Raw genomic sequence first — 12,688 nt, 5'->3', positions numbered from 1 at the left:
AGCGTATCGAGTTTAACGCAAACCGGTGATATTCACCCAACATAGCGATGAAATCAACGATTTTATGTTAAATCGATTCGTTGCCTTATTTATTAAAATTATTTAAAATAAAATAAAATTAAATTAAATTAAATTAAAAATATAAATATAAAAATGCATAAAATGCTAATAATATTAAAACGAAATAACATAAAAATACGAGCATTAAATTAAAAATAAAATAAACGAAATTACCGAAAGCTACCGAAACACGAGCTTCGTCGAACGGGTTACACGAATTGAACCTCTTTTTTCTTTTTCCTTTTTTTCCTTCTTTTTTCCTTCTCTTTTTCTTCTTTTTCTTTTCTTTTTTTTTCTCTGCTGGGCCAACCCGTTGGACCTGCTTCTGCTGGGCTGGTGCGTGCGGGCCTGGCCTGCTGGTGCTGGCCTGCTAGGCTGCGCTGGGCCTGGGCTTGGGCTGCTGCTGGTCTGCTAAGAAATGGCCTGCTCTTCTTTTTTTTGGGGGGCTTGTTTCTTTTTTTTTGTTTTTGTTTTTGTTGTTTTTTTCTTGGGCTGCTGGGTCGGGTCGGGTCGTCAGTCGGGTCCACCGGTTCGGGTCGGGTCAACCTGATTTTAAAAAAGGATTTTTCTTTTTTTTATTTCTTCTTCCTCTTTTTCTTCTTCCTTCTTCTTCCTTCTTCTTCTTCAAAGTCTAGCCTCCACCGTTGCTTGCTCCGCCGTCGACTGCTGCTGCCGCCGATGCCACGGTGCCACCGCCGACTCCTTCTTCTCCTTCCTCTTTTCTTTCTCTCTTCTTTTCTTTTTTTCGAAGCTTTTTCTCTCTCTTTTTGCAAGTTTTTTTTATTTTTTTCGTGGGTGTCGGGGTTTGATTTTGGGGTTTTAAACCCATTTTATAGTTGATATTTGCTTCTTTTTTGCAGGTGGTAGGTGAAGAAGTAGCAGCCACCCATGTTTGTGGCCTGAAAATCTGGGAAGTGGGTGCCCCAAATCACGTAACCTGTCTGAAGGACCAAATAACAAATGCAGCAAAACTTCTAGGGCTAAATGTAATTTTTAGAAAATTTAGGATTAAAATGAAATTTAATGAAAGTTTAGGGGTCTAAGTGAAATTTAAAGAAAGTTTAAGGGTCAAAATGAAATTTAGGAAAAGTTTAGGGGTCAAAATGCAATTTTTATTTTTTAAAATTTTTTTTTTGAAAATTTGAAAATTAAACACAAATTCTAGTCGGACAAAAATTTAGTGCTTACAATATTGTTGCTAATTTTCTTAGAAGGCCATATAGATAGAGGTAAAAAAACCTCTAGAAAAAGTTAGTGAATGGACTACTGTCCATAAAAGACCCAACAAAGGGAAAAAAATAAATCTTAATCAAGGATTTGTGACGATACCTACACAAACACCCTTTTATTCTAATTAAGGATATTATATTCCATATCCAATAGTAAGACAACCAATTGGAACTCATTTATCACTTACAACAAAAACGGTAAATCAATTCCCTTGGTCCTAAGATCCAAACTCAGCATACCAAGATAGTTATGCTGAAATAATAAAAGAAGCAAAAAATTTGTTGAAACAACAACAAATTCAGAAAATAAAATATTTTTATAATCCAGATTTACCATTAGAATTATATAATTTTATTAATAAAATATGGAAAACCCATATTTTTGAACAAAAAGCCAATTTCAGAAGAGCCCTTACTAAGGTCATGTTTGGTTCAGTGTAATAGGTAATCCATTACGCCCCGATTACGCGCCTATTACATTACCGATCTATTCCGGCGTTTGGTTTGCTGTAATAGGTATTACGCGCCTATTACAATACCGACCTAATGCCCAAATTCTCTGCTTCTCTATTCCCTTCCCAAATCCCAGATTAGCTATTACGTCCGGCTTCCCTTCCCAAGTCTCTGTTTTACCCTCCCTCCCTAACCGAAATCAACCTCCACCCTCTCCTTTTTCTGTCCTCATCGTTTCTCCTCCCATTTCCCACTGATTTCGTTGATGATTCTGTCCTTATCGTTTCTTCTCTCGGTCTTGGCGTTTGGTTTTTGAGGTATGAATAAACTTTTCATTTCTTGAAGCATTTACATGATTCTTTTCATAATAATGGTTGTATAACTGTGTCATTATCTCCACATTTTATAAGAGTTTCTGCCATTTTTTGAATGAGTTGGTTTTTTCCCAGAATTTTCCCTTTGCTTGTTTCAGCTAGTTCTATTTCTTTGTTTTTCTTTTTGGTGCTAAATACTCGCTTGAATATGTTATACTCTTTTTCTTTTTGCTAGTTCTATTTCTTCGTTTTGCTTGTTTCATTTTTTGGTGCTAGTTCCAGAACCGTTTTGCCTGTTATACTAATCGATCCCAAGGATCGGGTGGAAGCGAGGGGAAATAAATTTATGCTAAGTGATGCATATTGATGGTGTGAATGTAGTTCACACTTGTAAACCAAAGCAGTAAAGCCGATAAGATCATTGCTTGCTGATCTGCATGGATTCTTTTTTACTTTGGAAAGCTTTTTTAGATTGAAACATATGTTTTGCTTGCACAGTGTGATCAAATATTGCAGATGATTGAAAAAAGTTGCACAATTCCTAGTTTTCTTCTTTAAACAAGGATTTGTACTTTCTGCTTCTTTTTCTTCATAAAGAACAATTCTGCCTTAGAGTTAAGGATTTTGTTTGTATTTGTTGCCAAGTATTCTCACAACAACAATTAAAATTTTTTCTATTAATTAACAAAGAAAAATAATGATGTTGGTATAAACTATAGCAAGTGGGTTTGTTTTAATTTGAATTTTGTCCTAAAAGCTAAATTATAATTAAGTTGGAAGAGCAAATATTGGTTGCATAATGTTTTAAATAATTCATCTAAATAAATGAATCTTGGAGTTGATTGGTTTTAAGTTTAAACCTTTTTCACTATAGGCATGCTAGAGGGTGCAGAAGATAATTTAATTCTGAAAGATTGTTCTCCTTTACACCATTTGCTGATAAATAAGATAAATAAGATAAATGTAGTTCAGAATATGATAAATAAGAGATGTCTGTGGGACTTACCTCTATCATGTTGGAAAGGGAGGTTATTTTTGCTTCAGCAGCATCCAGTTTAACAGTTAACTCCCTCTTTTCATGTTGAAGCTCTTTATTCTTTCTCCTAAGCTCCACAACTTCAATTTCTAACTCCTTTAAAGCTTTCAATTTCTTGTCAATCTCAGCATCACTTTTGATGGCTTCTTGCTCTTTTGCTTGAAGACCAGAAACTTGTTGCTTGAGAAACAATACCTGAGCTTTTGTTTGGTTAGCAGCAAGTTGAATTTGCCTTTGTAGCTCCTTGATTTTGTTCCTAGCCACCTCCAGCTCCTTCTTTATAGAAGCTCCATGTGCAATCTCTTCTTGAAGCTTCTTCCTCTCAGTTTGCAAAGAGTTTATGGTAATATTCAGCATGTCAATTTCAACTGTCTTGATGTTAAGCTGCTTTTGTAATTCAGCAATATCTGATTCCTGCTTTTTTAAACCGTAGTACTCAAGCAATTCGCCCTCGAGCTTCAATTCCCTCTCCTCCAGTTCCTTTACTAAATTGCGCAACCTTTCCAGTTCACTTTCATTGTTTTCCATCTCAGTTTCATATATTTTTTCTTTCCCTGCCCTGTCAAATTTGTCAATTGGTAACAGATATTCAATTCAGCTCCATCGAGACTTGAGGGTGCTTTGGCGATTTGATAATTTCCAGTTTCGAGCCATGAGCAGAGCGAGAATCAGCAGTATCGAATTCATAATTTCCAAAGGTCCGGGCTGTGCTAACCTCTTCTTCGTCATACTCAACTTGTTCTTCCTCTTCCGAGCTGAGCAGTGCATCAATATCATCCGAATCCTCTTTCAAAAAAGAGGATGTTTCTTCTCCCACATCATAAACATCTTTCCTCTCATACTTGCCATCATTGTAATTTGCAAAAACATTTAATCCATTACCATGAAACTTGTTTGTGATAGCCGGTTTGAACAAGACTTGGTTCCTATTATCAGTCTGATTGAAAATAACAAAGATCTTGGGACAAACCTCAAAGGGTTGAAACTCAATGCCATGGAGGGGCGGCAAGTGTTTTGCACATGGAGGAAAAACTACCATAACAGAATGATCGTGCTTTGGTTGTTTTGTACTAGTTCCCTAACAGTAGTTTGTTTTTCTAAAGCTTGTGTAAACCAATCCTGGAGATTGTTTAGTTTATTCTTATTATCCTGTTCTCTTAATATCAAAATAGTATCCTTCTTTATATCAACTAAAGCTTGACCATCTCTATATATACTATCTAATCTTCCTTTAATGTTTTCTATATTGAACTTCAACTACTTCTATAATATGCACAACATGGGAATTTATCAGCTTTCCCTTTTCTTATTATAGGTTATTTGTTCCAACACTTCTTCATCGTAGTCATCCCCGATTTGCTCATTACAGGTTAGTTTTCCATTGGTATTCATGGTCATTTAATAGATTTAATGAAGTGAGCCTCCATTTTTGTAAATTTTGCTTTAAGAATGAAACTAGCTCGATGTTGATAATCCATGTTTAAATTTTAATCCCAATAGAGATCAGCTAGTATTTTTGACTGTATATATATAACCTCTAAAAATACTACTAGTTGCATACATATCAGACAAAAGAAAAAACCTCCATTAATACAAGCTCTTGTTTTTTTTTCCTAGTTCTTTCTATCTGATTTATCTTGTTTCTAGTCCTTCGTGTGTTTAACATCCTTAGCATGTGTCGTATCTTCTTGTTTAGATTCCGGACTGTTATGATATATTATAAGACTATGCCGGCTGTCGAAATCATCTGCTTTTTATTTTTATTTTTATTCTGATGTATAAATTATGCTGGTTTGTTTCGAAAAAATTCATCAATAATTATTATAACCTTTTTTTTTGGTTTCACTATTTTATTGAACAATCAATTAAGTAAATAGTATTTTTTTATAAAATTATCTTTACATGATAATTTGCTGTGAATCTGTCGGTCAGGGACCATTGATGTAAAGTTTAATATAATATAAAATAGAGCCCCAAGATTTTAGAGTCCAATGGCAAGCATCTAGAAATTCGTTTGTGAAACTTCTGTATTGATTTTTGTATTGTACTGAACTTGTTGAATTATAATTTAATTTCTTCTCATTCAGCATGTGTTATAATTTTAAATTAGTTTGGCAAGCACCTTTTGAATCATGATATTAAAATAGTAATTAATATAATTTGTTTTTTTTTTGTTCTTAAGATCATTATGTCAGGTGTTCCAGAATCAAATGCTCAAGCTTCTCGAGGAAGCAAAAGAAAATGGGTTCCCGAGGAAGATGCATCATTAGTTTCCAGCATGGTGGACCTGCACAATGTTGGAACATTTAATGCTGATACCGGGTTCAAAGCCGGTTATTTGAACGAGTTGGAAAGAATGCTACAAACGGTTTTACCAAATGCAATGTTGAAGGCGAAACCTAATATTGAATCAAGGATTAGGTTACTTAAAAGGGAGTGGTCAATCGTCTACGACATGCTTAATGGCCAAAACAATAGCGGTTTTGGTTGGGACGAGCATAGGCAGCTCGTTGTTGCTGAAGATGCGGTTTGGGAGTCCTATTTAAAGGTAAGATTATTTCAAGTCTTTATTATATTATTTTTACCAAACTTACGACTAATATGATTTCCTCATTTTTTTAGAGTCACAAAGAAGCCGCCCAATTCAGATTTCGTACTTTCCCTTACTATGACCAGCTTACTACCATATACGCAAGAGATCGAGCAACTGGGAGAGATGCTCAAACAGCTGCTGATGTTCTTGAAGAAATACATGCTGATGATGTACGTACTACAGATATGAATGAAGAGAGAAACACATTCTATGACTGCGAAGCTGACGTCTCTTTAGACGACATGGATGTTTCTGGTACGGATCCGCGAGGAGATCGAGACCAAGGGGGTTCCTCATCTTCAAACAAGAGAAAGAAGAAATCTGATGCTCGTGATAATGTGTTTTCTTCATTTAATGAGGCTGCCACTTTGTTCGGGGAGAAAATCCAGGCCGTTGGCGATCAAATCAGTAGGAGTTTTGCCTCCGAGGTGGTAGTTCAACAGAAGTCAGAACAACATATGGAAGAGAGAGCTTCAAATTTATATTCAGCCTTATGGTCAATTGAAGGTTTAACCGACGATCAGCGGTATGATGCATTGAGTAAACTTCCCGACCATCCAACTCAAATGATCGTTTTCTTTAGTTTACCTTCAGTTGCCCGATTGGAATGGGTTAGGAGATTTCTTTCTTACCATTAAATATCAATGTTCAAACTTTTTGATGTTGTAAAACTATATAACATATGGATTTTAATGTACAATTTCATTTTCATCTAACCTTTTCTTAATATAAGTTAATTATGTTTATGCATAATATAATTCTCAAGTTATATATTGATTTTAGTAAATTCATATAAGAACATTTTATTATTAAGAATTTTATGAAATTATATATCACTATATAATTATATTTAATATTAATTATTTTAAATTGTATAAATTCATATAAGAAAATTTTTATTATCAAGAATTTTATGAAATTATATATTATTATTAAATTATATGTAATAATTATTATTTTAAATTATACAAATTCATAAACTATAATCATATTAGTTATAATAATTTTAAATTTTATTAAATCATATATTTAATTAAATCATATTTAATATTAATTATTTGAAATTTTCTTTTATAGTATCATATATTATGATTTGAGTAAATTCATAGAAGAATTTTATTTATTAAGAATTTTATTAAATTATATATTTTAATTATAATATATTTAATAATAATTATGTTAATTTATATTTTACAGTATCATATATTATGATTTGAGTAAATTCATATAAGAATATTAATTTTTAAGAATTTTATTAAATTATATATTTTAATTATAATATATTTAATAATAATTATGTTTAAATATGATTAAATTATTTATTATTGATATTAATCTTATTAAAATTTAAATAACAATAACAATAATAATTTACCAAAACAAATTTATGCTAATTATTAAGAATTTTATTAAATTATATATTTTAATTAAAATATATTTAATAATAATTATGTTTAAATATGATTAAATTATTTATTATTGATAATAATAATCTTATTAAAATTTAAATAACAATAACAATAATAATTTACCAAAACAAATTTATGCTAATTATTAAGAATTTTATTAAATTATATATTTTAATTAAAATATATTTAATAATAATTATGTTTAAATATGATTAAATTATTTATTATTGATAATAATAATCTTATTAAAATTTAAATAACAATAACAATAATCATTTACCAAAACAAATTTCTGCTAAGGGTATTCTAGTCATTTTAGTTTTTTCATTATGCTATTACACCTCTATTACACTCAACCAAACACAGGATTACTATTACGCCTCTATTCCATTACATTCAACCAAACAGTTGATTTGCTATTACACAGCTTTTCCATTACACCTCTAATCCAATACAGCGAACCAAACGTGACCTAAGTTTTCACAATTTTTAGTTGAAAAAACAACTAAAGAAAATGAAGTTTATGATTTATTACTAAAATCTATTCTATATAAAGATTAGGAAGAGCTTGAAATAGGATATTTAGATATTAAGGAAATAAATAATCTTCTTGATATATTTCAATATTTTATTAATAAAGGAACAAATAATCCTATGATGAGTAAAATGTTTAGGCTTTGTCTATATAACAAAGCCAGAAAATTTCTACTAGTGGAAATTTTTATAAAAATAAATGGAGCTACTTGCAAACAGCAAGTTTAATTTCAAAAAGTTTTTTCAGAATATTTTTTACAAGCTTATGTTTTTACAAATTATTTAAATGAAAAATTTCCTACTATAAAGTTTAGACTTGATCATGAACCATTTGATATAAACAGTATTGAATGAGATTTTGTTAAAAATAATAATTAAAAATTTTTCTTTTCATCTACTAAAAGATTTTCCTGCATCTATTAAGTTTATAGTATAAAGTATAATAAAGGAAGATGACTTTTACTATTATTTTTATCTTGAAATAAGCAGTCTTATTAATATTGCTGAAAAAGAAAAATTTTATCAGCCATATCAAATTTAGATTATTCAAAGAATGATAGAAAGTCCCAAACTCACTGTCAAAGAAGACAAAGGGCACTTGACAAAAAATATTGACAACTGTTATAATAATCTCAGTTATTATCAAATCTAAGCAGGGATAAATTTAATGACAAAAGCCCAATATTTATTTCAACAAAGGGCTCATAAGCTCTGGACTGATGGAAAAAAAATATTGGCTTATGAAATTGGAAACATCCAGAAAGAAAGGGATGAAGAATCTATGCAACTATTAAAAAAGATAGCTAACATGGAGATTGATGATTTTCCATCACACATAATAGAGGAAATAAAAAACACGTGGGAGATTTGAAACTCACCACCAAGACTATCAACAGATTCATTACATCTAGATGACATAGAGTTAATGAATCTAAATAATATTCAAGAAAGATAAAACCAAACAAGGAAGCCACGTGAAAGAATAACATCCAAGAAAAGAGCATCAAGTTTGGAGGTTACTTAAAGAATAAAACATCCATATACAAACAAAAAAAATTGCAACATGGGAGCAACCATTAACGATATGACAAGACAAAAGGAAAGCTACGCGAAAGGAACCATCAATTCATCATTAATATCATCCTTATTGAAAATACTGTGCGGAATTCAAAAAAAATAAAATAGAGTTTAAAAATTTTCTTATAAATAGAGATAGAAGAAACCTAAACGAGACATCGAAATATAGTTTAGAAATCTTTCTTTTTACTTTTCATTTATCATTCTCTCTTTGTAAAAACTTTTCCTTTACTTTTACTTTTGTAATAAAATCTATTATCTTCCGCATTCCCCTTTCATTTATAATTGGTATAAGAACCTAAAAACTCTCACTACCATTAACGCCTCCCATCAATCAAAAATACCTACCTATTCAAGCATCAAACCAAAAAAAAACCATTTAAAAGAAACCCAACCACAACCACAACCACAACCACGACAGAATAAGAAAACTTGTTTTAAATTCCCAAAGAGAAAATGCAAATATCAAAACCGAAAAAAAAGAGAGGAAAGAATAAGGGACTAAAAAAGTAGAAACCAACAGCAGTCTTTTGGGTTTGGAGCTCAGGGGCTAGGATCGACAATTGGTCCGGTCAAAAGGGAAAGCTTGACGAGGAGAACAACATACTAGAAAATCAGACTAATCAACAGTCGCATTTGAAGGTTGGAGGAAGAAGACGCTCGGTTACAAAAGAGAGTTTTCGAAAAAGTTTTTGAGTCATTTTCAAGCAAGAAAAATTGAAAGAGTGAGAACAAGAAGCTAAGGAGAGCTTTAACAGTGGTCATTGTCAGAGTAAGGAGGCAGCGACCGCGACGGCTAGAGTTTTCTAAGGGAGAAAAGAATGAAGGAAAAGAAATAAGAAAGGAAAGAATAAGAAAAAAAATGGAAGAAAAATAAAGAAAAATGAAATAAAGTAAATATATATAAAGGTAAATTTTTTTTTAAAAAAATGTGTTTAATTATGCGATTTCCGTGACCATGACACTTCTAACGGCTGGTAACGTTATAATGATTAAAATGTTACAAAACAATAACATTAGTGATCATTTTATAATAAATTAAATTTTAACGGCCAAAACATAATTTAAACCATACACAAATTACTATTTTTATAGTTTACCTTTTTTTTCTATTATTATATTGCTGACATCTTTTGTAAATAAAAAACAAGGACTGCGATTGAAGACTAAATTTCAATCATTCTATAGAAAAACCCACGAAAAATAATAGCAACCAACAAAATAAGTTTAGGATCCAACAGTGACAAATCTCAATAAAAACATGATCCCTTACATTCTTCCTATTTGGCTTATTCCTAGAAACCAGACAGATGCTTACCCAATCCTTTTGGATTTGGTCCTTTAAAATCTGAAATTTTAGCCTTGATCAAACAGTAATTGTTAAATTCATTAAGTTCTGTTACTTCTAAAATCCGAAACAACAAACATGTCATGTCAACTTATTATTTCTACATAATACTAAAAAACAACCTAGCTAACCGACTTAACTACTATTATTTATGTTAAAGTCTGAAATTTCAAAATTAAAAAAATATAAATACTAAAAATGATTCAGTTGAAGAACATGAACTAAATCTACAACTTTACACATAGCAAAATTTAACTAAACAGATCTACTGCTACTACTTGGGTTAGAACTGGAATTTCAAATTTTGAAAAATGTAAACGAACTAAATTTGACCAATTAGAAAAGTACAAAGACTAAAATTGACCGAACAAATTAAAGTATAAGGACTAAATCTACAACTTACACTTAGTATAGTGACTAATAGCAAAATTTGACTTTTTTCTTTTATCATAACATAACAGAATCAGGACAGACAACTATATTCTTAACACCAATTTCTAATACAATTTGGTCATGATGGCAATGATGCACGTAGAAGTGAGAGCTAGAAATCAAAGGCAAACAATGGCTATTTAAATATTCAATATCACATGAAATCACATGAAGCATTGCATACTCTATAACTGTGTGAGAATCTCACTAATATCATCTGGCTTTAGACGAATCAATTGAGTGCTGTTGCAAGTTCCTCCTGAGAAACTCGGACAACTCTAACACTTGCAGCACGTCCCCGTTCTAGGCTGTAAAAATAATTGTCCTCTGGGACAAGCATTTGATTAAGAATCTGTTAGAAAGAAATATGGAGACAAGATTGTAAAAGAAACAAGAACATTACAATTGTTACGATACCATAATCCCATCTATCAAGTTCTTAGTTGACAGTGGTAACTGATGAAAAATGAAACCATCTACATGACAACTACACTAAATCTAGAAAGACATTACGTTTTTGACAATTATATATGTCTCCACAGCACAAAGCAAAATAATTTTGATATGATAAGACCAATAGAGCATTACCTGACATAATACCATTAGTAACAGATGTAACAATCCCGTGTTCTATGGGTTCGCCTTGCACGCTTGATGATCCCTCAGGAAGGACTGAATGGACACAGTTTAGGAAGGCTAAATATGCAAATGCCTTCATTTTCTGCTATTATGAAATCAAAAAGATAGGAGTTAAACCCAGACGAAAGCTACTACAGTCAAATTATAGCTTACGGCACCAAGTATCGTGAATATAATAGATCAACAAAGGGAATTCTATAATAATCTGCTCTTCTAGTCTGGTGGGATCCAATATAACACATCCACTCTTGGCCACACAGCAGCAGATTGCAACTGCAACATCCAGCATAAGATAGCAAGAAATGACTTAAGTACTAATTATTTACACAACACGAAAATGGCCATATGTTTCCATTGCTAACCAGCAAGATGCTCCGTAGGAATCCCTGCATCTACAAGGGCCACACATGCTGCATTTATAGCACATGACAAAAGCTGTACGAGGTAATATCAAGGATTTACATTGGAAGTTTACTCTTCAGGTAAATGAAACCCAGGGAACAATAAAATGAGGCTCTAAAAGAATCCTAAAGGATACAGCACCATCATCATCGATAACCTGCGACAGAAAAGTACATAAAATCCAAATTTACTAACAATTCAGCTATAAAGAAAACGTAATTCTTGAAGTGGGTAAATCGAATAGAATCACCTGAATTATGATTGAAGTTGTTGTATTCGGATTAATAGTCAAAAGACAAATGCTCTGCAGTGTTCTCTTTAATATCATTTCATATTCCTCTTCCAGCTTCCCTAAGCACCAACAGACACATTTCGATAAATTTCCCAAACTTCAAACGGAGGAATAATTATATGATAAGATACCACCCAATTACATCAGAATCAATCATTACTCGTCAAACACCGAATAACTAACTGAACTCGAACTGGCAAACCAGAATATCTGAACCATTCCCACACATGATGAAATTTGAACTCGAGAGCCTCCTTATTACCATTAAGCCAAGGCCTCATCCGCATTAAATGGGATTTTAGTAAATTATCTATTTGTCCTGTTTGCTTTCTCAGAGTTCTCGTTCTTTTTAGTTCCAACTTTCGGTCCATAAACGGCGGCAAGTACTTTGGTGTCACCTAAATAAAAATTAACAAACAAAAATAAACAAATTTATAGTCGAAATTATGATGATATTTTCCCAAAGTAAAAAAGTTTGCTAAAAGGAAGTACCTTAGAGACCAACTGGCGGAGCCATGAGCACGATAGAGAATGTTATGAGAACAAGCAAGAGGCCTCAACTGGTTCTGCGTGCGTCCGTCTTCCCCATCCACCTCCATTGCTCTCTATGAACCTCAAATGGCAAAGCTTCTCTCACATTTACTTTACTAAAGGAAATGAGATCTCAAATTGCAAATTGGGGACACCGATTACAACTTTGTTTTTTGGGGGAGGGACAGAAGGGTTTTAGAAATTAGGGTTTAAAACATGGTTTAATTTTTAAGTCAGATCCTGTGCTCTTTGAAGCTTTGAAGTTTAGTCCTCTTCTTTTAATTCCACATTAATTGTTTTGATGCAATAATTTAGCTTATGATGATTACAAATATCATG

General features: G+C 31.9%; 2 protein-coding genes across 7 annotated transcripts; both read right to left on the bottom strand.

Moving 5' to 3' along the window:
• Positions 1-3,678: 3,678 nt before the first annotated feature.
• Positions 3,679-5,505, bottom strand: LOC107901539 (transcription factor bHLH144-like). Its single transcript, XM_016827596.2, has one exon. The coding sequence runs from the start codon at positions 4,129-4,131 to the stop codon at positions 3,682-3,684; it is 450 nt and encodes a 149-aa protein (XP_016683085.1). The 5' UTR covers positions 4,132-5,505; the 3' UTR covers positions 3,679-3,681.
• Positions 5,506-10,471: 4,966 nt separating this feature from the next.
• LOC107901538 (exosome complex exonuclease RRP46 homolog) lies at positions 10,472-12,667 on the bottom strand. 6 transcript variants are annotated; one of them, XM_016827590.2, is made up of 7 exons: positions 12,311-12,667; positions 11,979-12,216; positions 11,777-11,877; positions 11,663-11,683; positions 11,487-11,559; positions 11,074-11,397; positions 10,472-10,812 (listed from the first exon to the last, which is right to left on the bottom strand). In XM_016827590.2, the coding sequence occupies exons 2-6, from the start codon at positions 12,187-12,189 to the stop codon at positions 11,267-11,269; spliced, it is 537 nt and encodes a 178-aa protein (XP_016683079.1). In that variant the 5' UTR covers positions 12,190-12,216; positions 12,311-12,667; the 3' UTR covers positions 10,472-10,812; positions 11,074-11,266. The 6 variants fall into 6 exon arrangements, with proteins under 6 accessions (XP_016683079.1, XP_040951719.1, XP_016683081.1 ...); XM_041095785.1 differs by having other exon boundaries at positions 11,074-11,206; positions 12,081-12,216; positions 12,311-12,550; XM_016827592.2 differs by having other exon boundaries at positions 12,081-12,216; positions 12,311-12,546.
• Positions 12,668-12,688: the final 21 nt, after the last annotated feature.

Source organism: Gossypium hirsutum, chromosome D06 (assembly GCF_007990345.1).
Source record: "Gossypium hirsutum isolate 1008001.06 chromosome D06, Gossypium_hirsutum_v2.1, whole genome shotgun sequence".
NCBI lineage: Eukaryota > Viridiplantae > Streptophyta > Magnoliopsida > Malvales > Malvaceae > Gossypium > Gossypium hirsutum.
The sequence above is the reverse complement of the archived record's forward strand: the minus strand, read 5'-3'. Positions and strand labels throughout refer to the sequence as shown.